The following is a 27,409-nucleotide window of genomic DNA, read 5'->3' on the forward strand; positions in this document are numbered from 1 at the left end:
CAGACACAGTACACTGGCAAAGTGTACTGCCAGTGTTTTACTTCAGCACAGGCCAAACATGTCCTCCTTGGTGAAAAAAGTGGGAGCTGTATGGCTGGCTTGCATGCTCGATCTCTCTGATCTGTCAGAGGTTCATACAGCTCACAGGATCCAGTACAGCTGCCTGCTTGTTTGTTCAGTGGACTGAGGTTTTTCTGTTCTACACACTAGTCAGGCACAAGCTAAATGTTTGTTTTGGCACAAGCAGGGAAGGTTATATTGTTACATTAATGGTCTAAGCTTTATTTCTGACATGAATAATGGAAAATTAAAATGTTTGCCATACACACTTGTACAGTGTGTGACTAGGATTATGAGGCACTATGATACTGTGCTGAAGGAAAAGCCTAAACCAATGGAAACACCTATTTCTTCTTAAGTATTTCTGCCACCATCACATCAATATACCACCAAATAAAGCAGCTGTTGTTAATCTCCTACTCAGTACATGCATAATCAGCATGGGCCTAATGACTAGTATTTGCTACCAAATCAGTGGCCACAGGCATTGGCATATAGACAACTGTATGATGTTTGCTGTACTGTGCACATTGTTAGGCAGACCTCATTGCCAAAGGAGAAATGCTCCAGCCCTGCTGGTACGTAGGGATCCTGTCCTGGTTTCCTGGGACCGGTTTTCTATTGCAGGTACCTTCCATCTAGAGACAACAACCAGGATTTAGATTGTGAATGGTTTAATTTCTGTGAATAACCTTCTTTATCCTTTGGGTAAACAATAATGTTTTGCAGTTTAAGACTTACGTTGCCGACTCTGTGTTTTTCCACACTGAAAAAAAATATCAAGGAAAGGAATCCACTGTGCTCAGACCCATTGATTGTACTGAAAAGCAGCTCAGCTAACACTGCAGTACCATCTCCCCAGGTCCACTAGGCTTGCCAAGTGCTATCTGCAGGTCTGCTCAGGAGCACTGAGAGTAGAAGCTTTTACAACTATCTCGTCCCACTGAAAATACCTGGAAAAGATTTTGCAGCCTAGAAAAAAAAAAAAGTAGGGATATGAGTGAAATAAATTCCAACTTGTCTAGTAGTCATCTAGTAATTCTTAAGAATATCTCTCAGAAGTATTTTGTGTTTTGTCCTGAAGGTTTAGGCAAATTAAGATTTTGGGTTTTTTCCCCCTTCCAACTTTGCGCAGCCTAATTCAGTTCAATAATCACCAAACCTATCTTCAAAATATATTTAATAACTTAATTGACCACACACTAAATTATATTTTCATGTAAAATTAGCTTAATTTTCCTTACTGTTCATAAAGCCATTAAAAGCATCCTTCCATAACATAGTGAAAATGGGTTTACTGATTGACTCTTTCCACAACACAAGTTATCAATTATTACACATGTGGAGAGGGAAGAACAGTGCAGTGAAGCAAAATGTCTGTTCAGGAGGAGTACATCTATGATTCAGCAAGCAGGGTATCATTTTCACAAATCAAGCCCATCCTTCATTCGTCAAATGACTGTAAAGAATTAATAAACTTGTTTTTCAATGAAGTTTCAGCTTTTTAAGAAAGATTACAGTCAGTGAGGCATTGTGTCTGATTTCATGCTTCTCTCTTCTCCCTCACTTCAGCAGACCACCAGACCACAACCACAGGCACAGTGGAGAAATGTTCCTGTGATGTGGTTTCTGAAATTTGTTTGTTTTTCTTCATTTGGCAAAGGTTTATTCATTTCCTTGCTCTAAGCCAATCCTGTTCCCAGTCAATGATAGCTGTGTGAATGCATTTGAGTGCTGAATTTGGCTTTTTGTGTTCAGCTAGTTTCATAATAAGTTTTTCTGACTCAGTGCTCATGCTGGCAAATAAGTTCAATTTTTAGGAAGTAGAGTTGCCACTTAGCATGCCTTTTTATTAGTAAATAGATCTATTCCTACCACTTTGATTCTATTTTCTTTTTTCTTAAATTTAAAATCAAAATCTTATTTTTAAGAACTGTTTAGAGTCCACAGTAGATTTAATTTTCAGGTGTAAGTAACATATTATTCAGCCTTAACAGAGCTCAGTCATGCCTGGTGCCTCTTGTAAGCAATTTACAAAGTTACTTACACGATATGAACAGGTTTTCAAAAGGAAAAACTTAGCATAATTTCTAAACATATCCTTTACAGAATGCTGATGTTGGCAGTTTAACAAAGGTTAAAACATATAAAAGCTTGGGAGGTCCTTGGTCCAGCTCTTCTACAGGAGGCTCCATTCTGAGGTCAGACTGGGGTGCTCCTGTGATGCTAAACAGGTCCTGAGGCAGACCCACTGGTGGTACTCCACAGCCACCAGCCTCCTGGTAAACTCCGTCCATTACTCTCCGTTCTTTGAGCACAACCATCCAGCTGCTATTTAACCAACTAGCTGTCCACCCATCCACAATGCAATGACAACTTAGTGACAAGAATTTTGTAGGAAACTCTGTTGGAAGCCTTGCTAAAGTCAAGGTAAATGACATCTACTTCTGTCAGCATGGTCAGGTATGATCACTCCCTGGAAAATCCATGCTGTCTGTTGCCAAAGACATCTTTCTTCACCTTCCCCAAAAATTCCTTCAAGAGGACTTGCTCCATGGTTTTCCTTGGGATCAGTGTTTTGGAGACTACTCTATTGGTAGAAATTGTTCCAACTACCACGTAAAATCATATTGCATTTCCTTAGACAGATTTGAAACCTTCAGAGTGGATACAACATTTGGTTATTCATTGAACTTCATTTTAAGTTGGTGTCCCAGTTTAAATGAGACAAGGGTCTTTTGCTGAGGATGGATTAGGAGGAAAAGACCCAAACTTCTCTTTCCAAGCAATTATAAATCCAAAATTAAGAGGCTTCGATTGAAGGAAAACAAATTATGGAAAAGGGAAAATAACAGCCCTTTATTAAAAGGTATGTGTGTATTAACAGGAACATGAAAAAAACCCAAGTAAAATAACTAAGTAATGCTCCTATACCCACCAATAATCCCCTTCAAGAACAAAACCGATAAACCGGCAAAAGGAAAATAGTTCAATTTCTTGCACCCTTTGGTGCAGTTCCAACCACAGTCAGCAGGGGGCGCCTTCGGGTCACTGGAGATGCAAAATTTGTAATGTCCTGTACCATTCACCAGGTGGCGCTGTTGTGTCACTGAAGGTGTAAAAAACTTGTAGTGTCCTATTGTAGTCACCAGGTGGCGCTGTTGTGTCACTGAAGGAGTAGAACTTGTAATGTCCAGTGCCCGTCACCAGGCGGCGCTGTGAGATCCTTGGCTGGCACCAGGTGGGGGCAGGTAAAGAAGGGGAAGGAAAACAACAGAAATAAAACGGAAAGTTCTCCCAATGGAAGAAAACTCACAAACTTCAGCTGATTAGGGTCCGTTGTAAGCAGGGCTTGCAGCCAGCCACAGCTGAGCCAAGAGCAGCAGCCAGAACTCCCCTCCGACAGGAAAGAGACAAAGGAACCCGGCAGTGTCTGCAGCCCGCAGCAGGCTCTCCTCCCGGCTGAAAGAGAGACTCCCCTCTCCCCCCAGCCTCCACCCCCTTCCAGTCACACACCAGCCAACTCCCCCCCTTCGTTGTCAAGGAAACAAATCTTGGCCATTAGTGGGCTCGGGCCGATTCTTTTGTTCAACTAATGGCTCATATACAGAGCACACACACATGGCAGGGGGAAAGGAAAGAAAAATTCCTTGCTAAAAATCCAAACTATGACAGTTGGTATCTTCAGGAAACCCATTCACTAAATTTCATTTCTTTCATGAGATCTTTTGTCCATTGCTGGACAGCTGAATTTAAGGCTTGTGTTACAAAATTCCATCAAAGCTGCTGATTCACTGAAATCTGTGAATATAGGCTAAGGAAGCTTTTTTTTTTCCAGAAGACAAGTGATGACCATAATTCATTCATTTAAATTCATTGTTAAAACAATGCTGTTCTTTTAATTTATTATTAGAATTGTACATATACATTCATTTGCATACTTTTATCCGTCTATTGTTAAAGAAACCTGAGTTATGCTTTGAAATGTTAAACACAAGAAAAGTTAGAAAATGCATTGTTTTGTGTATTATCCCCGTGTTTGGGATATATGCCCAACCCTAGTATAAGAGTGTCTACCGAGATGTCTGCAAGATGATTTGCAGGAAAAGTTCACTTGACATTTCCAAATTCCAACTCAAAAAGGACTTTTTTTTTTTTTTTTAGCATATAGCTTCTCACTTGCTTCTGTTATTTTTAGTCTGTGATTGGAAGAGTCTGTAGTCAAAAACTTCCTCATGAGAGGAAGAGGAAGGGCAGATGCTGATCTCATCTATGGGGCGACCACTGACAGGACTTGAGGGAATGGCTTGAGGTTGTGTCAGGGGAGGTTTAGTTTGGATATTAGAAAGAGATTCTTCACTCAGAGGCTGATTGGGCACTGGAACTTTATTTTCTTTCTTGCCTTCTCCATACCCTTGTAGTTTCATATGATGAAATAGGGATTGCAATTATCCAGTCTGTCTGGTAGACCATTAACAAGAACTCAGATTTTCTTCTCCCCTCGCCTTCACTCTCTATGTCACACTGCAAGGAAATACATAGATTTTGGGAGTCCTGCAGTAGATTTGGATATAGATCTGATTCCAGTCTTAACTGCCTATTTTGGGATTGCACATGGATTCCTTTAGAAAGAAAAACTGTTTTCTGCTTTGGCTTCTGAATCAGTCCAGCCACCAACCTTCATGGTCTGTGAATATTTCAGCTTGCTATCATAGTCTTTTCTTGTGGTGCATGTGTTAAAGAGAGAAAATGGCAATATCAGGCATTTACATAACAGCAGAAGCTTTCCAGAATTTAACAGCACAAAGAAGAAATATTTCATTAAGTACTCCTACTTCTCAAAATCCTCCTGCAAATTACACATATGTATATTAAAAAAGAGTCTTGTAGGAAAAGTTGCAAGAATGTTATTAGTGGAAATTGTATCAAAGTCAAAATATATCCTCCCCACTTCCTTGGATCTTTTTCTAGTGAAAAGGGTAGACAACTTCCTAATACTTTGCAGTTAGGAAGATTTAGTTCAGTCTCAAGATACTGAAAGGAGTGTAACTCTTAATTACATATCTGAAGGTTATCTGCAACTGTGCCATTAGCCAACAAAAATGAGGATGTGCTTCATCAACTGTGTCCAGCTTTTGTCTTCACAATTCAAAGATGACATGTGCAGACTGGAGAAGGTCCAAAGGAGGGCCACAAAGATGATCCAAGTGCTGGAGAACCTGATCTACAAGAAAAACTGAAGGAGTTAGATCTTTCTGTCATGAAAAGAAGAAGTTCAGGGGTGACTTCATCACAATTTTCTAGTACTTAAAGGGCAGCTACAAAGAAAACAGAAGGGTCACTCTTCACAAGGACCCACATGGAGAAGACAAGGGACAAATGGCACAAGCTACATGAGGACAGGTTTCATCTTGATATAAGGAAGACATTTTTCACATTGAGAACAACCAGTCTTTGGAACAATCTCCCCAGGGATGTGGTGTAGTCTTCATCACTGGAGGTTTTCAAGACATGACTGGAGAGGGTGCTAGATAATATCATAAGGCTCCCTTTCACATGAAAGTTTGGACCAGATGAACTTCCTATGTCTTCCAATTTAGGCTGTTCAATTATTCTATGATGCAATCTACACAAAGGTTTTTGTTAACACTTGACCATGCATTTGTGCTGGTTTTGGTTTTTTTGTTGGGCTTTGGTTGGTTGGTTGATTTTTGTTTGGGATTTTTTTTTTGGGGGGGGGGTTGGTGTGTGTGTGGGGTGTTTTGTTTCATTAGGGTTTTTGTTGGTTTTTTGTTTTAATGCAGGAATTCCATCCAACCTGAAACTGAGAAGCACATGGGACAATTTACCATTTGCTTGCCTGAACAAGATAACATCAGAGATCTCTCCAAAATGTTTTATTATCTCCTTTAGCTCATCCTCCTTACAGTTCTCTTGGACTCTAAATCAGAGTTGACAAATTATTTGAGAATTTGCTTTTGACATGAATGATTGTCTTCTGTCTTGTCTCCAACTCAGAGTCAGTGCTGAAAAAGTGGCTTTTGTGCCACACATTACCATTTTTTGTGTGACTTCTGGCTGTCTAAAACAGCAAAATTATCAATGTTCCAGAGACCTCTTTTTTCCTTGATGAAGGATCATGCTGATTTTCTTTTTCTAAACTAAATTACTTTGAACATTTAAGTTGGCAGGGATAAAGTAGGAAAAAAATTTCCACAGTTGAGAAATCACAGTAAAATGAGAGTAAAGGATTATAAATATCAACCAACAAAATGTAATTTGTGTATTAAACTTGCATAGATTGTTTACTATCTTCATTTGACGTAATTTTAAAGCACATATCCAGCACATGACCCACAAGGATTTAAAACCATATGAAATTCTAGTTATCAGAAAAAAAATAGATGACCCCAGAGGATATTCTGATTTAGTTTTAAAAGCTGGAAAAATTGCAAAATTGCATCTTGAGGTCAGAAGTAGCTGGAAATACCCCCAACATTTACAGAGGAAAGATCTTGTGAAAATTTAGCCAGAACCTAGGGTGTACATAGTTAGGAGATACATGCTAAGAAGAAAATCAGGAGTTCCAAGATTTGCAAATTAATTTCTTCAATATCTCATTAAAAATAGTAATGCATGATGCCCACCTTGTTACACAAATTTACCAGTCAAATACTGAAATCTGAATAGGACAATTTGGCTAATAGGCTGAGAATTTTTAAATTACTTTTAATAAGCAGGAAACATTACTAAATGAAGAAGAAGTTCATTGAAGAGTAACAGAAATGTTCAGAAGGTTGGGACTAATTATAAGCTACAATTAAAACTGCTGAATACATAAAACTTAGCAAAGTTTTACTGAAGGGCAACATAACCAATCACAGATATTTTTTAAAAAACATTAACCTCAATATGATATGGATAAAGTAATGCTGGAAACATCAGTGTAAAAGTGCAGATGAATTGTATGAATCAGTTGGTCACTGACTTACCAAAAAAAAAAAAAAATTTTTTTTGTGAAAAGGGAAGGAAAATTCATAGTACTACCATCACTGGGACTGTAAGTACATTTCAAATAGCTAAAGAAACAAGTTAAGAAAGAGTTTCTCACTGTTGCTGTAGCTACCACTGATTATAACAGTGAGCAAGTGTTTCGGGGAACGAGGGTGAGCCATGGCATTCTGTTGGCTTGCTGGATAAGGTTGCTACAGAAAGATATTGTGACCAACACAACTGTGGTCTCACGGCCATTATCCAAACTTCTCTGAAATTACTGGAGTCTTTCCACTGACTTAAATAGACTCTGACGTTCTCACATAGTGAAATGAACTTATGGCTAGCACCCAAAGTTCAAGAAAGCCCAGGGGACAAGGTCCCGACCTTTCAATGTCTTACAAGGGAAAAAAAAAAAAAAAAAGAAAGAACAGTAGGGGAAGAGGGCAGGCAGAACCTATAAAGGAGAATAGCAACTTTGGGCCTATCTCCACCATGGAGAAAATGATAAGGAAGGGAAGAGTGATCACAGGAAGCTGGGTCAAGGAAGAGGGAGGAAGAAGAACCTGGCGCTGAGAGGGAATAATACAGTTGGCGGCCCTGTCATGAAGCTCTGATAAGAGCTTCAGGGATTTAAGGTCCTTCAAGTACCTCTCCCACTTTCCTATTGCTATTGCAAATTCAAACAAAACTGAAAGCATAAAAAGCAAAGGATACAAAGACGAAAGGTTTAGCATTGGTGCCAAGAGAAAATAAGTAGGCCAATTATGAGAAAAAAAAAGTAATACAAATCACAGACATATAAAATGCAGTGTCCTGTATTCATAAGTTAACACCGAAGAGAAAGTTTTTGCTCAGAAAAACACTTTCTGGTTAAACTGAAGGATAGATAATCAGCTAACATGATTAGCTTATGGGAATGGTATAAATGGTCCTATATTACTCAAGGGATTCCACCACCATGAATGAAACAGAATGGGTGTCCTTAGAAAGAGAATATGAGAAGACATGGGAAGAAACAGAACACCCACATCAGAAAACCGATGAAATCCATATTAACAATAAGCTTTCATTAACAATATTTTAACCTAAAACTGAACTTAAGAGAGCCTTAAAATTTGTCTTCCTGGGAGATGGCAAGCAGATCAGCTCTAACCATTTCTGAGGGCACAGTCCCTCACCCAGGCAAGTGCCATGGTCCAGATGGAGGGTGCTAATCAGGGCTTTCACCAGAAGTGACTTCAGTGGAAGAGTTTTGCCTCCATCCCCATGCCAGCCAGTCCAAGCACTAATATTTATTCAAATAAGATAAACAGTAGAAACAATTTTTGGAAGAAATAGAAATTCAGTTTATTAGGACTGTGGAAACTCAGTGCCAGATATTTAAAAGTGTAATCAAACCACTTAAGTCTAGCCATAACATTTAGATTCTGTTTAATGCTAATGTATTTTTGTAACTGATTTTTGATGAATCAGCCTTTTAAAAATCTTTATGTAAACTGTTCTTTGAATTTATATGCAAATATTATCCTTTATAAACCTAAATATTGGCATATATTCCTACAACAGTTTACAAGTATGATTGGCAACTACCTTTCAGATTATTCCTAGATTTGTTGATGGTAAATAGCATCCAAAGAGAGGAAAATTCTACCTTTTGGGATAACACTAGAATAAACAGCCTTGGAGATCACAAAATTCCCTCTGCTAACATGCTGTTGAGAAGCTAATCCGAACATGGTGGGTTAGCTCAATTTTGTTCAGATTGTTTGCTTAGCATATGCAATAAGAACAGTTTGGGAAATAACCTACATTACAAATGAGGTACTTCAAAGACTGCTAGAGTATCATATTTTGTTGTTCCTAGTTGGCCAAAATGGTACCCTTAACCTGAAACTGAAGTAAGATACCATATTAGCACCAAATTCAAAACAAGCAGCAATGCAATATCTTAAAGACTTACTGAAGTTTCATACCAGGTCAAGTACATTTAGGATGAGATAAGACTGGGAAAGGGACTGTGGACATCCTTCTGCTTATTATACAAGGATTTCCTACTCTCTTCTGTTCTGTGAAGATTATTCTGGGAAGTATTGGAAAACACCTGAAAGACAACACAGTCATCGGTCACAGCCAGCACGGCTTCATGAGAAGAAAGTCCTGCTTATCCAACCTGATTTCCTTTTATGGCAAGGTAACCCACCAAGTTGATTCAAGGGAAGACAGTTGATGCAATCTTTTTGGACTTCAGTAAAGCTTTTAATATTGTCTATCATAGCATCCTTCTTGACAAAATGTCCAGCACACAGCTGGATAAACACATCATGTGATGGGTGAGCAACTGGCTCACAGGCTGAGCACAGAGGGTAACTGTGAATGGGATGACATCAGATTGGTGACCTGTCACTAGTGGGGTTCCACAGGGCTCCATCTTAGGCCCTGTGCTCTTCAACATCTTCATAAATGACTCGGACGCAGGACTGGAAGGGATACTAAGCAAGTTTGCAGATCACACAAAACTCAGAGTAGCTGTTGACTTCCTGGAAGACAGGGAGGCCCTGCAGAGAAACCTTGACAAATCAGAGGACTGGGCAAACACCAGCAATACAAAGTTCAACAAGGCAAATTGCTGGATTCTGCACCTTGGATGGGGCAACCCTGGATGTACGTACAGACTGGGGAGCGAGATGCTGGAAAGCAGTGCCATGGAAAAGGAACTGGGGATTCTGGTCAATGACAACTTGAATATGAGTCAGCAGTGCCCTGGCAGCCAGGAGGGCCAACTGTGTCCTGGGGGGCATCAGGCAAAGCATCAACAGCTGGTTGAGGGAGGAGATTATCCCACTCTGCTCTGCACTGGGGTGGTCTCACCTTGAATATTTTGTGCAGTTTTGGTTACTGCAATATAAGAAAGATGTTAAGCTATTAGAGAGCATCCAGAGGAGGGCAATGAAGATGGTGAAGGGCCTTGAAGGGAATCTGTATGAGGTGTGGCTGAGGTCACTTGATCTGTTTAGCCTGGAGAAGAGGAGACTGAGGGGACATCTCATCATAGTCTACAACTTCCTCATGAGGGGAAGAGGAGGGGCAAACACTGATCCCTTATCTGTGGTGACCAGTAACAGGACCCGAAGGAATATCCTGACATTGTGTCAGGGGAGGTTTAGGTTGGCTATTAGAAAAAGATTGGGCACTAGAACAGGCTCCCCAGGGAAGTGGTCACAGCACCAAGCCTGATGAAGCTCAAGAAGTTTTTTGACAATATTCTCAGGCACATGGAGTGACTCTTGGGGATGGTCCTGTGCAGGGCTGATTTGGACTTGATGGTCCTTGTGGGTTCCTTCCAACTCTGTGTTCTGTGATTGTTAAAAAAAAGAAAGAACCTTTCATCTTCTTATATGCCACGTGTTGCTCCTACTGTAATGTATGCTTCTTAAACTTCCTAAGAAACTGGCTTGTACCTACTTACATGGAAGCTTCCACACTTACATAATTTCTTATGTACTGTAGATATCTTCATCCCTGTCCAGTAGCCCAGAGCATTGAAAAAAGTCAGAGAGACTACAGTGCTAAAGTCACAGTGTGAGTTAACAGGATGAACAGAGAGACGAAGATGTGGCACAGCTCAGCCTTACTCATGATAAAGGGCCAAAAGATACCTTGTTAGACCATAAAAGTCCCTAATCTCACCCTTTAAGAGGAGCAGAGATTCAAACATCATCTTGTGTCCCCTCAGATTTCCGAAAGGTCTTCCCACCAGTTAAAGCTGTAATTTTACTGAAACATCTATAATATTTATGCTGTACTTTGGTGCAGTCTATAATTACCTGCTCATACAGAGGCTGTTAGGTCTACTCAGCTTTGTTTATATATATCTCATAGTAAAGAATCACAAAACATGCTGAGTAAAACATCCTGCTTAACATACAGAAACATATAAAACCCCTCCAACAACACATTGCTACATTATATACAATACTGCAGCTCTAACATCATCTCACACCATTTTCAGTTACTATATCCTATATAAACACCCTCAAACATCACCTTTGAAATGCAAACATATAGGATAAGACATAATAAAATAATATACTATGTATCAGTCCAGCATAATGTAACATAAAGACAAAGCAATATTTTATCTTTCTCAGCCAATTAAGTCTTGCTTAAACAGGCACTATAAATAGCTAAGATTTAAGGAGTTAGACATTTTTTAAAGAGTTCAGACAATGATACTAAAAATTAGGCAGCAAATGTAACAAGGTTTACCTGGGGAGACTTTTAGTTCTTTCTACATATGTTCTTTAAATGTATTTTGTCCCTTGGTTGTGCAGAAGCAAATTAGCAACATGTGAAAACTACTAAGGCAAACGGAAGGTATACATTAATTTCATACCTAATTATTAATTAATTTGCTCAGATTCTACCAGAATAATCACCACTTGAACAGCTCCACTTGTTCCCAGTGAGCTGCTGCAGTGTCTCTGCTTAAAATTCCAGGGGCGCAGAGTTGCAGCTGGCTGAAGAGTAATAATTGCAGGGATGCTTGAGCCTGGCCTGGGCCCTCCTTCCATGGGACCTACACCATATGCTCTTACACCAAGAATGACTAGGTCACTAATGCTAAGGTAGATAGATGTGATTTCTTTCTGATAGTTCCATTACACTAGCATAAAACCGAAGTGAAGACTGATGGTGGTGAAATAGCTCCACTGATCTTGTATTGCTGTAAGACTGTAACAGTGTTAAGACAGTCTGTGTTATTCACATTGGAAAAATTATTCAGGACAAAATAATCTGCATAATGTATTATGAACCAAGGCTTTGGTGCTCTGGTACAAACAATATGGAGTGTTGGGAGATGTCAGGTTCAACTAACTTATTAAATAAAACACAAATTATCTTTGATTGACAAATGATATGAAAGGCTGACTAAAATTTTTCTATATGCTGCCTTTCTTTCAGATAAAACTTCTGAAACACAACAAACATATAAGCACTTCCTTATACGTTTGATCAAGATTGCCTTTCACTCCCTTCTGTACACCATGCAGGCTTTAATATGCTGTAATATTAAAGACAAAAACTCTTAAAATTATATAAAATAAGAGACAATTTGAATGCTTATATAAAGATACAAAAATTTTCTACTTCCTATCCCTATTATGTTATCCTAGGTATCAGAAATTGATATAAGAACCCTTATTGACCTAGAGAAAGAGGCACATGTGAAAAATGGAAAACTCTACGGATGAGATTCAGAAGGAATTCCAGTGTAAGCAGAACTCGGTAAACATTATACCCCAAAATGAAAATTAGGGTGCAGCCTCCTGTTTGGCTCTCAAGATCCCAAATGCCTGCACACCTTTTCACACTTCAGTCTCACAGTGCTCACTGACACTATCTAGCTCAACCCTAGAAACTGGGAACAAAAAACAAACCCTCTCCTAGGAGAGTTTTATAATGGGTGAGAAGTAGGCTAGGCTGAGCAGGACTTCCCTCTTCCACTGAGGATTTGTGAAGGAGATCAGGATTTGCCAAAGAGGGAGAAAAAGCCCACAAGGGGGAGCTTGGCTCTGCAGAAGCATTAGGACACTTGGATAGGAGTGAGTTCTGGGACTGTCTCTACCGTCACAAATGATCATGCATTTTATATTAAATAGCTACTGGACTTACTAAAAAGGAAAAGTACCAACATTCCCACATTGGTACATAACCACAATGCTCCAGTCAAGCTTCATCCCTGCATAAGATTTTCAGCTGTGGGAGTTTGCAATTCTTTTGGGAAACGCTGCAGGATGTCTAATATGTAGATATACTGTTGCTAATCTCTCCTCAGGCAAAGCACACTCTGAAAAGACACCAGGAGCTTTGCCTAACTTATTCAAGAAGTCTTGATGGGCACTTACCCTCAGGAGAGAATATGGACTCTGGATTCCAAAAATAGAGAGAGGCATGTACCCACACCCCTGAACAAGGCACCTAAGATTCAGAGCGTGATTTGAAGGACAATGCTTAATTTTGTATTTTCTACCTGAATCTTCCTTGTTTAGGATATCAGGGAAGGCAAAAATTGATCAGATTGGTCAAAGACCCATCCTTGAACACTTCCAGGGATGGGGCATCCACAATTTCTCCAAGCAACCTGTTCCAGTGCCTCTCCACCTTCTCAGTGAAGAATTTCTATCTAATCTAAATCTACCTAATCTAAATGCAAATTTATTTAGTGTCTGAATTTCCCCTTTTAGATAACTATTTCAGTCCATGATGGATAGGAATTGCAATGTCCTGGTTAAAATGAAAAAAAAAAAATCTGCATGGGATGAACAAGAGAAAGAATAAATGGTTCAGTTCCCCAAAGTGAAATTCTTGGCATCCATTGCCTTCAGAAACAACTGAGAATATGCAATAACCCTCAGGAGTGATCTTCAAATAACCTCTGCAGCAAAGCATTACAAACATAAGCTTACGACAGCTGATTTGGAGGGGGGCACCTTCAGGTCTTGGGTGTTAAACCATTCTCTGGAGGTGTAATGCTCTCCCAAACTGCCCCTCGAGCACGTGGCTCTATGAGCCCGTAAGAAGCTCACACAAACCACGCTGAGGGACGGACGAAAGAGGAAGTTTATTGGGGATGGGGGCTTATACTACAGAAAAACCCAGTCAGGTAAAGAGTTAATAGCCAATAGAAAGAGGTGAACAAAGGCCAATGAGAAGACCTAAGGATATCTTCCCAGGACATTCCTGCATAAGGGTTCTTTACAGGGGGTGTCAGGAAGGAGAAGCAGTGACTTGCAAAATACAGAAAAGCCCTTTTAAGAACTGTTTAAACAACATTAAAAACTTCTGTTTCTATAACATTTGAGCTGTTTTCTTCTTTTCCTTCACTAGTCCATCTCTGACAGGACTTCTTCCATCCCATATAGGGTAAATCCATTGCTACATAAGCTAATTTAAGAAAAACAAGTGTAAAAGGCATAAAATTCTAGCAGATCTAATTTACTGCTTTATACCAACATCTATGCTTGTATAAAATTTCAAGAAATTGCACCTAATTTACCATGGATTATTTCTTGAATAAAGAGTAGGAAGAAAGTGAGTAATAATTTCCCTATATTTTTATATTATTTTCATCACCGTAGGTAACCTACCTATAATAAAAAATGCAGCAATTCTGTTTTGTAATGCTATGTTTATTGTATTGAGTTATATGCAATATAATACATATCAATACTGTATGGTGCATAAGCACTAAAATAAAGAGTATGAAGCACAATGGCATTACAATTATTTAGTGCTATAAACACTATAAAGCATCAGTGTAGCTAGCAAAATTATGCAGAAAACTAAGCAGGAATGTATTTTTAAAGTTTTTAATGAACTTTGCCAAGTACTACTGAGTTGTGAGTATATCCTCCTTAAAACTGGAGTTGAATCCTCCACTAGTGTAATTTGAGGTAGATCCATTAGCATAAATCAAGTTAATCAACATACACCAGCCTAAAGTCTACATCCACAAGGATTCTTCCCTTCAGCTACTTCACTATTCTCCAATGCAAGCCTGGGAACCTGAGTTAAGCAAAGAAGAATGCACCAAAAGGAAAAAAGACTTTAAAATAGTAATTATAACACTATTAGCGTACTTTGCATGCTATAGGAGTGCTCCAAGAATTCCGAGCAGAAAAATCAGTCTCCAATCAAGCCATTACAAGTTCACAAAACCCATTTGACAGATGAGAAAGGGATGAGGATTACACTCAGCCATATCAAAACAGGATATACTCCCATTTTCTTCGACTCTAAAGTCAAGTTATGAGGTTACAATGCCCATCATCAAGAGCTGACTTCTCCCACTTCCAGAATCACAGCTCTTTCCCCTTCAGCAGCACTGACTTGCACACTGCAGGTCTGGTGTAGTAAATAGGACTATTCACAAGTCTAGAAAAAAGGTACCTTTTGAATCAAGGGACCTAACTCTCACCTTGTAGATTCAAATAAGCTTCTGACTCAGGAGAACAGGGACTCAGTGAGTGTTTTTTCTGGCAGTTGCCCAAAACAGGTGTCACCCTCTTCTCACAGGCAACTAGCAGCAGGAAAAGAGGACATAGTCTCAAGCTGTGCCAGAAGATGTTCAGGCTGGACATCAGAAGGAATTTCTTCACAGTAAGGGATGTTAAAGATTGGAATGGGCTGCCCAGGAAGGTGGTGGAGTCACCATCCCTGGAGTGTTCAAGAAATGACTGGATATGGTACTTACTGCCACGGTCTAGTTGCCAAGATGGTGATAGGTCAAAGGCTGGACTTGATGGTCTTAGAGGTCTTTTCCAACACAAATGATTCTGTGATTCATGTCAGATAAGTGCATTTGCAGATTTACGGAAACACTGACATGAGGGTGACATACTGACTGCAATAATGCAAAACTGTAACATATTCTTTTACTACTCCAAAGGCATTACATTCATTATCTTAAGAAATGTGTGTGCTACCAATAAGATTTCATTGTATGACAGATTCTGTTACACAACAATCTTAAATTCAGTTTTCACTAAAAGACCGGGTTTTTTTGGATGAAGACATTCAGGACTCTGTTTTTTTCACTCATTTTTCTTTACATCAGAAATCATAATTGTTCAGAGAAGCTCCAAAAACTTTTCTTGGTTGTAAAATTCTCTTAAGATTACAGACATTATCTAAGCAAAATAAAAGAAAAAGTAAAAACAAGTGTTTTCTGGAGTTTAAATAAACAGTGTTGTTACCAAGCAATGCTTTTACTATTTCTTTAAAACTTCACTTTGATGTTTGAGGAGGTCACAGTTTGCTAGGACACAAAATATTTGAAAAACAAAGCACACAGTTCATGTTGCTGAAAGTACACAGAAGAATAAAGCACTGCAAAGGATGGGCCAAATTCTGTCTTCCTAGGCCTGTCTTACAAAGAGTACAGCTTCAAATAAGCAGCAAAGAGCACGACTTGCTTACTTTTCAAGCATTTTACAACATTCCAAAAATGAACAGAACAAAGTTTTCTGTGCGTCACATCTGGCTAGATTAATCTGTACTTCTAGAAGAAACTCTTACAAGCAGACTATAACTTATATTAACAAGATAACTTGAAACAACAGCTTACATAGCAAATGTCTCAAGTATTTGACTCCCTGCAAATATTAAGAATACAGACAGCGCTTGGTTGATGGTGCAGGAAGGAAATTGTATTGTGTTTGATGCTGGGATTTAGAACTATAGCAGGATAAGCCATTGTGTAAGGAAAGCTGTAGTATATCTGGATGGATACAATTTTCAGAAGACAGATGGGAAACAGAGGTTAGAGAAGGTATGGCGGCTTAACACAAAACCACTCACACAGGCTTTGCAGTATATATGGCATAATAAAGGAAGGGATAACAATGACACATTTTAGGGAAATCAAGAGGACAGAAATGCAAGAAAAGGAATAGCAGTCAGTATTTACAACAGAATACCACATCAGCAGCTCAGAGGAGCTGATGAATGAATTCTGAAATGTCAACGTGGCAGGTGCAGGAATTAATGCTAATCCTGGGAGGAAATCTGAAGGAAGTTTCTTCAGCGATACTGTAAAAAATATGAACATAAAATTGAGCAATTATAAAAATATTCAACCTCAGGATACCAAAGTACTGGTTTTCAAGGAAGCACAGACAGCCATTGGTAATTACAAGAAGAAAGACTGACAATCCTAAGGCACAGGAATATTCATATACAACTACTAAAAAGGCAACCAAGTTTGCTGAGCAAACTCCTTAGGAAGCATAGCACAATAAATTCTGTCAGCATAATTTAAAATGATAGCTTTTGCATTCCATACATATTTAGGAGGGGAGATTATTTATTTAAAAAAATGCAGTTTCTTCCTTACTTTTCTCTAAGAATGAGATATTCAGGTCTGAACATACGAGAGGATTTGGGAAGTCCATTTGAACCAGTGAAGACTCACAGGGAAGTCTCTGCCTAAGTTTTGCACCTCCTTTGGCAGCATGGCCATTGGCAGCAATGCAATTCACAGAATTGCAGAATGGGTAAGGTTAGAATTTACCACTGGAAGTCGTCTGTTCCAACCTCCCTGCTGGAGTAGGGATGCCTAGAGCACATTTTACAGGATTGCAACCAGACAGTTCTTGAATATTTGTCCAGTGAGGGAGACTCCACTACTTCTGGACAATCTGTTCCACTGCTTGGTCACCTGCACAGTAAAGACGTTCTTCCTCATTTGAAGGGAAAAATTCTTTTTTTTTGTTTCTTCTCATTGCCTGTTATCCTATTGCTTGGCATCACTGAGAAGAGCCAGGCTGCCTCCTCTTGACACTCTCCCTTCAGATACTTTTATATATTGATGAGTTTCTCTCTCAGGTGTCTCTTCTCTGCGATGAACAGGCCCAACTCCGTCCACCCTTCTTCCTAAGTGAGGTGCTCCTGTCCTCTAATCACCTCCATAGCCCTCTGCTGGACCCGCTACAGGAGCTCCATGTCTCTCTTGCACTGAGAAACCCTTTCTCAGAGAGGTATTTCTGGGGCAGCAGTACCAGTAGTTGGGCCTTTGTCCTGGGTGCATTGTTGGAGCAGACCTGGAGCTGACGGAAGGCTTGCAGGCATGAGAGCAATCTGACATTATGCAGTTCTGGAGCACAAGACAAAGTGAAGGAGAGCCCTGCTGCAGAGATGTCTCTGACGTGCTTACATGATCCTCCATTCAGATTGCAGCTGGGATCTGCAACCCCCTGTCCAGACAACTGCTGGCAAAATGAAAGGATAAGAGAGTTCTCTGAAGTCTTCTTCTTTCTAATGTTGATGTAACTGCCTTACTCAGCAGCAAAAACATTTCACAATAGTGCAGTGTACTACATCTAAGGCAAAAGGAGAGGTGTTACAGATTCTCTTTTAATTAAAACCCTGCAATGCTTGCATAAGATAGTTGCCCTGAGTGACTCCAGCAGTGATTTTAAATGATTAAGATCAAATGGAGGAACAGAACTGAAAGAAACCCTGCAGACAGGCTATAATCTTCCTTCAGGGATCACACACACTATTTGCAGTGTTTTGAAGTGCTAATGTAGTGCCCACAAATGAGCTAACAGTTCACTTCAGAAAACGTGTATGATACAGCCTTCACTAAAGCTAATGAAATGGATAATTTTAACTGCAATCAAAGGTAAATTTTCAATTAAATATTTAATACTTTGGGAAAATTCCTTCAGCTTCTGATTTTTTACTAGACAAAAGAATAAGCAATTCTGTCACCCCAGGGCAACATAATTTCTTTCATATTCCGTGGTGGTATTGTACATTATATGTCTACAACTACAATATCTATGTCATCAAAGTCTGATTTTAGCATAATAGTCATAAATATACATTTACATTGAAAGAAATGCTGTATTACAGGTCAATAGGTTCAAAAGTCAGACATCCACACAATTTCTGAATATTGCTGCCACCTTCAGGAAACATATGATAAAAAAAGGTCAAAATATTATGTAGAAAAGAAATGGCAAATAAATTGGAGATTTATGATGCCACTTGGTTATTGTATTGTACTTCTGTAAAGTTAATTTTCACAATGGTATATAAAGATAATTGTACTATCCTCAATTACCAATAAAGACCTGTCTAAGTCCAACGTTACGAGATTTGCCTAAGAACGGTCAGAGCCAGTGACACATATGTCCTTAGCTCCTTGAAGTTTCACCAAGAGAGGGTTGTGGATAAGAAAATCACTTTACTGGCATTTGGATATATTGTCAATGAAGCTTATTTTGTTTTTGATTCTTTGAGGAAGTTACTTAGCATTACAGTAAAGATTTTATCACCTGCACTGAACCTCAGTTCCAGTGGTTACTTTTCCAAACACATTCAGAGCATCTATTGAATACCGCATCATAAAATACAGATGGAAAAACCAGTGTCTATATATTTACTAAGTTAAATTTTTAATCAATAACATTCCTGATTGTTATTGGACAGGCTGTTATCAAGTGGGTGCTTTACAATGTTATGCAAGAGTCCTATTGATTTCCTGCCAGTTTCTCACTTCTCAGAAAAAAGAGATCAGGAACAGCAATGTAAGATCTTCAGTCTTTTTGAAATAAACAAAGTTTAATTACCAAATAAGCAAACAGACCCAATTTTATCTTTTGATTCCTGTTAGAGCTTACATGCATCTCATATCAGTTTAGCTCTCAATAGGAACGTACAAAGTCATCTGATGTAACTTTAGACTAAAGTCATGACGTTTTTTTCCTTGTTAGAGAACTGATATAGATTCTCCATGATGTGTTTTAACATAAGTCTTCCAAGAGTGCAGCTGATAGTATGAAGTGATCCAGCCTGAAACCCTCAGGACGATTTACTCACCAATTCCTTAGTGTTTGTTTAAACACAAATATCTAGCAATGGGTTAGTATTTCCCCAGAGTGCACAGAGAGGAAAGGACAGATGGTCTCCAAAACAGAAAATTTCCTTTGGAGATTATTTTAAAAGATTTTCCCATCAGCAGTAATATTTTAAGCAGTTTCCTTTTGGATATTTATGATTAGATTATGATCTAGTAAAGTCTCAAAACACGCTCATTGTTCCTCCAGATTTGGGAAACTCCCATGAATGTGATGCGAGAGGGCAACAAATGCCACAGTGGTCATACAAGGTTGATGAATTGTCTTCATCTTTTATTTGGAGGCTTAAGAACCGCTTCAGGGACGTCAGAGGATGCAGAAAGGTGGTACAGACTTCTTGTGCTACCTCCAGAACCAGAATTCACACTTTTGCTTTGTGAACATTAATCTCAGTCCTAGTTTGTGAAAATCTAAAGTGAGGATACCTTGGCTCTTTCTGGTCTTGATTTAACTCTGAAATGGGAGTTAGTTTTGCTCTGTTTTGGGTTTTTTTTGGTCAAGTGTAGTTTGCCTTCCTCTTTAGTTCTTTGGTATATACTCCTTTGAAAACTGTATCAGCCAAGACAAGGCTTAAAGTGGGACTTCAATGCATACCGCTTATGCTAAATTATTCTATCAGATACTAGAACCCAATTCCTTTAGTAGGTCCTATACATGGAGTGTCTGGAAGTCTTTGATAAACATTCTTGGAGAAACTAATGGCTCTGCATTAACTACCTAAAATCAAAATCTCTCCAGACCTTTTAGTGTAAACCAAAAAATGGTGGTTTTATAGACAGTTACAAGGAAGGAAAGAGAAGAGTCAGAACAGAGCAGAAGGAGAGAAATTATATTCCTGGTGTAATGACATGAGCACCAAGATCAGCTGTTTCCACTACTACCATTAGCTGTAAAGAAGATTCCTTTATTTTCCACAGTTTTCTCCTTTCTGATCTGCCACACTAGAGACACTGCAGGAACATTTTAAATTTACAGAAATTTGGAATAAACTGGTTATTCAAATACTGGGACATGTTCAAGGTATGGAGAGAGAATCTTTTTAATTAAATTAAACTTCTCTATAATACTTAAATTACTCACAATTCTATAATATTTCAGAGTTTGAAACTTTGTTTATCTTATATGCTACACACTCTAAGAACTTGTGCATTTCTTGTTTCCTCTAAGTTTCTAAAGTTATGGAAACCAGCACTGTGACTTTCTAGCAATGTTGAAATCTTAAGAAAACTTATTTTTATCTCATGCCTTCCTGAGCTGGGGTTAGGAGCCAGGTTTTCCTGTTTGGACAACTGAGAGGGAACATTTGGAATATTTTTTACCAATGAGAAGGATGTCTTAGTGTAGAGAGTGGAATTTCACCAGTGTGAAATCCACATGAGCAATTTTACAGTGACTGAATCCTCTCTCATGTGACTGACCTCCATCTGTGTAAACATAATGCATTTCAGAATACTGTTGTTGACTCTGCAGTATCACCCTCAGAGAGTATCTGCCTGGATGCAACGTCATGGTCACGACAAATGAGCCAGCTTTGCTCATGAGAAAGGGCCCCAGATTAGAACTGCTGCAGAACATGTGGCTAAAGAATCTGAGTGAAATACAGAAGGTGAAATAGGGCAGAAAGAAATTGAAGGATTTCAGAAACGCCACAGGTACCATGAGGATATCTTGCTGTGATGCCACTACAAGTGCAAGTTTTCTTGTAAGGTGTTTTGTAAGATAGGAAGGGCATGTTAAAGTAAAGGCTCTTTGACTAAGGACTGAACACTACCTACATTGCGTTTCTTTATTCTAGATCAGCTGTGAAACTGAGATATTATTGCTTGAATCAGCACCTGTGAAGTGACAGAGAAATTAGAAGTGTTGTACCACAGCACCTGTCAATAGGTATGAGGACAGAACAGAAACAAACCACTTTGTTTCTTGGGAAAGAAGCACCTGGCATGGATGCTGTCACCTGTAGCCCATTCCAAACAGTGAATTTAGAAGATGGGGAGACTGCATGGCCAAGCTAATAGGACCCTGGTGAGTTTACTGAAGATCTTACAAGCAGCAGTCAGCAGACAATTTTTGCAGTTTTGTTTCTTGGGTACCTGAGGGCCCTGGCCACTTCAAAGCACTGAAGAGATCAGTGTTAAAGGTACCACAACAATTCTGTTGTAGCTGATCAAAATCTTCTTGCTGAGGAACAAGCAGTCAGACATGTTTATGCTGCAATTCCTGAATTGTCACTTTTCAGTGGAAATATTGCAGTTTACATGCTTGGCCCCAAAATTCCGATAGTTATACTGTGCAAGTAGATCTGCACACTGAGGTAGAGCTCTATTAACTGAAGAGGGCTACAGAGCCATTTAGAGGAACATATCACTAGGGAGGATTAGCTTTACGTGGAAGATTAGCGTTAAAGGAACGTGTCATCATGGAAGCTTAGCATTACCGACATTATCAGAACCACTAGAAAAATGTAGGAGTCAAAGATAATAATGTACAATATATCACCTTACATGAAAGCACTGACAAACATCGAGTTTTTATTATAACTAAATTCTGGATTTTTGTATCTGAACTAATAGGAAATGATTCCAAAACAAACTGCTGTTTGCTGTTTTGTGTTATGCATTTATTTGTGGAACAGAAAAAAAAATACTACTTGCCTTTTTTTTTTTTTGTAATATTTCTTTCATCACAGGAGAGGATGGAGCGTTACAGAGCACCAAAAAATACCTCGCCACTCATTATTTTATTTATTTATTTATTTATTGTAAATGATGAAAACTGGGAAGAACAGCATGACTGTATTCCTTCGATTTCAGTGGAAAACCTGGGGGCCACCACGGGCTGGAGAGACCAGGGGGCCCTGACACACCAGCCTGAAGACGGGGAGGGCCATGTTATCCGCAGCTGAGTGCTCCATGAGTCCTGCCGACGACACACCCTCATGGATCCGCGTATCCCAGACCCACGACTGCACCGGGATCCTCAGGGAGCGACGCCGCAGGAGCAGCAGCGCCCTCCCTTCCCCGGCGGCGGCGGGAGCGGGCGCGCCGCGGCCTCTCGCGATGTTACCGGCGCTCCTGCGAGACTCGGCAGCGCCCGCCGCCGTTGCCAAGGGCCGCCGCCGCCGCGAGGTGATTCCCGCCGGGACGGGGGCAGGGAGCCGGGCAGGGCCGGGGAGCCGGGCAGGAGCGCGCAAGGCGGAACCGGGAGTGCGGGGGGAGCGCGGCGCGGGCGGCGGAGCCGAGCGGGGCGAGCGCAGGCGAGGCGCCCCGGCAGAGCCCGCCCGCGCTGTGAGCCGCGGCGGGACGGGAGCACCTGGGCAGGTCCAGCGTGTGCCGGCGCTCCTGAAAGAGACCAGCCGCTCTGCTCGAACGCGGGGTAGCCCTGAGAGGGCTGGTTGCTGCCCAGAACTGGTGCGCAGCTGAGTGGCGGGTGATACAGCTCGAGAGGGGGCAGCAGTTCTCTCGCACTGCTCGTGTGCTGGGAGCTGCTGTCCTTGGTTTGTTGCCAAAATTGCCTTTTTTTTTTTTTTTTTTTTTTTTCGTTGCCCTGCTCAAGCGAAGCCTTGTGTGAGGATAAACAGGCCGCTTCTGGATCGTCCCGTGGGCTGGGGGAGGGTGGGATTTCCAGCTGTAGGTCGGTGACCTTGAGAAGACTGTCTAAACTGGGCTTTGGGTGAGGCTTTTTTAGGGAGAAAACCGTAATTTAAACGTTACCTGGAAACTGAATGAGGGATATGCCTGCTGGGAAACAAACAAACAAACAAACAACAAAACAACAAATACCAGAAACCCAAACACAAACAAACCACAAACCTTTACAAATATAAGTATCTCTCTTACTGATTACATAATTCAGGTAGGAGTTTTCAAAGCAGATACCATCTTGATTTGTATCTGTGAATAATTTCAGTGGGGCTTTGCACTGACTGCCTTCCAGTATCTGGATAATTTGCACTTTCAAAAATGCCTATTTGTACCAGAATACTAAGTAATTTTTTTACCCCAAGGACTTAGGATATTATCCAATATTAAGGTTTATATAGACCATATTCTGAGATGCTAATTTATAAGAGGACAGCAAATCAGGGGATAAGTATATTACAAGGGATTTGCAGTGTTTTGTTTGTCCTGAATTTAGTTTAATGCTTTTTCTGGTAAGATGATTGAGTTAATATTGAATTATGTTTGATCAAAATAAAATGTTCAGCAACTGCACTACTTACTACAGAGAACTGCTAACTTGGTGAACTATTACTTTTCATAAGAGGTAACTCCACCAGCTGGTGCTGTGTGGCTTTGGGTTGTTTTTTGGAGTTTTTTTGTCAGTTAATAGTATTTAAGTCTGAAGCTGTGATTGACTGTATTGTCTCTTCCAAGTGTGTGTATTGTTTATTCACAGGTGCTTAGAAAGTCTTTGATTTTTTTAATTAAAAAGAAAGACCTCTGTATTAGAAAGATAAAAGCTAGAACTACCACTGAGGGTTGAAAATATTCCTTGGCATATAAAGATGTTTAAGCCCTTAATTTTGATTAATTAATTAATCAAGATCAAAACTGAGCTTTTGTCTTTTTTTTTTTTTTTTGCAACCCTTGAAAATTTAACTGATTGTCTTCTGGATTTGACAGATGTTTCCACTTTCTCACTGCTTCTGCTCCTCCCAGTTTTTTCCCAGTAGATGAAGTGTAATTTGACAGAACTCTGTCAGATCACTGCAGATGATTACCACAGGAAAGTTTAAACAGGTCTGATAATTCCACCTGACCTTGCAGAAGCTGACAGCACTTTCAGTCATGGACACAGCAACAGCTCTGAATAGAGGGATCCAAAAATCAGAGCTGGATGAGAAGCAGCTGAGAGGCTTGTAGAGTTTTCTTATTAAGATACAGTCATTATGCCTGTAAAACCCTTCCTCCTTTTTATTTTTTTAGCCTACAGTGTAGTGTTGTGCCTATCTGATAGGCAAGTCCTCAAACAACTACAAATAGGAGTATTCAGAGTTTTCTTAATGTGATGTTTCTTTTAGAAGATTGTGCTACAATTTTAGTTTTATTAAAACTGATTTCATTACTTTTGTTTTGTGTGAAGATTTCCTCTCTGTGATTATGTGTTTTGGTAGAAAATCTCATGTTGTGGGTAATAGGAAAAAATTGGTAGTTTAAGGGATTTGTGCTTTTCTTAGCATCTTGATGGGAGGAAAAACCGTAAACTCTGAGAGCTTGTTATTCTTGTGTTTGTTTTCTACAGATGTCTAACTTCACAAGTGAAGATGAAGCTCTATTACAGTCTATGCTTAGACAGTTGCTGCAGAGCGTAAAGGAAAAAATCACTGGAGCCCCATCAGTAGAATGCGCAGAAGAGATTCTCCTGCATTTGGAGGAAACGGATGAGAATTTTCACAAGTAAAATATTTTCACTGTTTTTAGTTTTTTGAAGAAGGTGATATGTGTTAAACTGTGTTATTCCTGGGAAATGTCTGCATTTCATACTGATTTGCAAATATGTATGTATATAAATATACATGTACATATATATATCTATTTATGTCAATAATCAACTCTCAGATGATGCTAATTTAGATAATAAAATTAATTTGCCATTTTTCTTGTTTGTTTTTTTTCCCTTTGCTCTTGGTAATATATCTTCACTGTAACAGTAATTTATGAGCTGTTTATAAGAGAGGAATTTACAAAACTACGTAGCAGTCAACTGATGCATGTGCACATGTAATTTACTAAATGCACACGGGAAGAAGAGCTAGAAGAAATCCTCACTGATGGTTGTCACTGTTTTTGATACCTGCTAGACAATATAATCTTGTTTTTCAAAATAAATTTTCAGAAGGCTGTTTGGCTTTCATATTTGATTGTTCCATCTGGCCTGTACTACTGAACATGTTTATCTTATCATGTATATCATGAACATGCTTGTCTTATCATGAACTGAGTATGTTTATCTTACCTTGTCATTCTTTTAATTTATGTTTTAAATAAAGCAGAAATATACACCATCAGACTTTTGTTAAATCAGACTTGACAGTGTGACCTCACTTACATGTGATCTAGGTTTCTGGAGCACACACTCCTCTTTACTTTCCATGATGTTCTAACTTGATTATTTTTTTACTACATGGGAGATTTTTAGTGTGCATTTTATGACAAGCCAAGAGAGTATCAAGCTGAAATGATGTTGAAGACATTTTAATAAGGACCAGAGCTCTGTGACCTGACGGCTTCTGAGAAATCTGATTCCCTGCCTTTTTTTTTTTTTTAGAAGTACAACTATTTTCATTCTCCTAAATTTACCTAGTTTTTAGCATTGCTTTGTCAGTGGTAGAAGTTAGCTAGAAGTAAATAAATGAAATAGAACTAGGGCTTATCTAAAATTTCACTGTAATTTTAAATCTTTGAAACTTGGGTGCATTCTGAAGATTCTTTGAAGTGTTTTAATTTGTATTACAATTTGTATGGGGTGATGCTTTTGTTGGCACTTTTGTGAATTCTGAGCACCAGGTTCCAGGGTGCCAAGTGTGAGAGTAAAAGGAGTTGGTTATAAACACATCAAAGATGGTGCTAATTGAATGTTACATGTAATTTTGAAAGAAAAACATTTTTCCTTAAAAGAAAATATGTAAAATAGAAAAACCCAAACAACAAAAAACCTATGAAATTACTTCCGTCAATATTTCTTCTGAGAACATAACAGGAGAATAGTGAGGTTGAGGGAGTAAATTCTACAGCTGGTGGAAACAATGCCTACATAGCTTTTTCCCTTAGAATAGTGAAACCATGACATCCATTTCTCTTTTCTTACATGTTTATATGGTTTCTTATATGAAGTTGCTAAAGATACTTTCTTTTTGTAAGAATGGTTTTATGTTATATTTAATGGAAAATCAAGTGATGCTTTAAATGCAGACCACGAGCATTACTCTCTGGTGCTGGAATATTTCTGGAGGTATTGTCTTGTTCATCACCCACAGCAGTGCAGATTGGTTTTCAAAGAAGGTCAGAGGTTCTAAGATGCTTTCTTAGTGAGGCCGTTAAGAAACTTTCTCCTTGACCCTTAACCCATCCACCAAGTCTACAAGCTCATCTGTTAGTAGTGTGTGCTTTTGGTCCGTCCAATACTCTTAGTTCAGCTTGGCATTTTGGTCAGCAGTGCTTCGGCCTCATGCTTATTTTGACTTAGTAATTTTACCAGATTTTGAGGCCTTACTTTATCCTCAGAAAACTAATGAAAATTGAATCGAGGATTTTAAACTATGTAAGGAGCATTTTTTTCTGGTTTTTTACTCTTATTTCTGAGTAGACTTTTACTATTTGGTGTTGCTTCTTCCTGCAATATGCTGGTAATTACCATATTGAAGAAAATCAGACTTTAGTGTGTTTTTATACACTGTTGAAGTGTACTTCTATGCAAGTCGTAACCTTTGTCTTGAAGTAACAGGTCTGCTAAGAGAGGAGATAGTGAATGTTGATATCATGTTGAAAATGTTTCACGGTGAAGTCGAGGACACCTGTTACATTATAATTTTGTACATTTCTTGCAGCTATGAGTTTGTGAAATACCTTAGGCAATATATAAAAAATACCGTGGGACCTGTGATTGAAGAAGAAACAGAAAAATATACTTCTGCTCAAAGTCACTGTGAAATATCTGGCTATGACACACTTGTCCAAATTCTTACTAAGAAGACCCGTGAATCAAAAGAGTGAGTATATATCATCTCTCTGTCTTCTTGGTCCTAGTCATCCTTTCTCTTTTCTGTAACTCATTTTGAAAAAATAAAATCTGAACCTGTAATAATTCTGAACCTGTAACAAAAATCGGTGCTAAGCAGTTCAGATATTCTCACCCTGCATTGCAATTTGTCACACTTTGTCTCACCCTGGAATTAAGGTTATGAACTATTTCATAAAATGATTGGT

At 39.1% G+C, this 27,409-nt stretch overlaps 1 protein-coding gene across 4 annotated transcripts in view; it reads left to right on the top strand.

Annotated features, from left to right (window-relative positions):
* Window positions 1-22,329: 22,329 nt before the first annotated feature.
* The window catches only part of TBC1D32 (TBC1 domain family member 32), an 83,315-nt gene continuing 78,235 nt past the window's right edge, over window positions 22,330-27,409 (top strand). For 2 of the 4 annotated variants that reach the window (XR_007628948.1, XM_050315743.1), the window contains exons 1-3: window positions 22,502-22,609; window positions 24,726-24,880; window positions 27,031-27,192. Coding sequence is in view for 2 of the 4 variants with exons in the window: in XM_050315743.1 (XP_050171700.1) it covers window positions 22,541-22,609; window positions 24,726-24,880; window positions 27,031-27,192 (386 nt within the window). In the remaining 2 variants the exon portion in view is untranslated. Of the gene's footprint in view, window positions 22,610-24,725; window positions 24,881-27,030; window positions 27,193-27,409 lie in introns of those variants that run through there. The other 2 variants (XM_050315742.1, XM_050315744.1) reach the window with 2 other exon arrangements.

This window comes from Myiozetetes cayanensis, unplaced genomic scaffold, assembly GCF_022539395.1.
Source record: "Myiozetetes cayanensis isolate MyiCay16 unplaced genomic scaffold, myiCay2020 scf2-11, whole genome shotgun sequence".
Taxonomy (NCBI): Eukaryota; Metazoa; Chordata; class Aves; order Passeriformes; family Tyrannidae; genus Myiozetetes; species Myiozetetes cayanensis.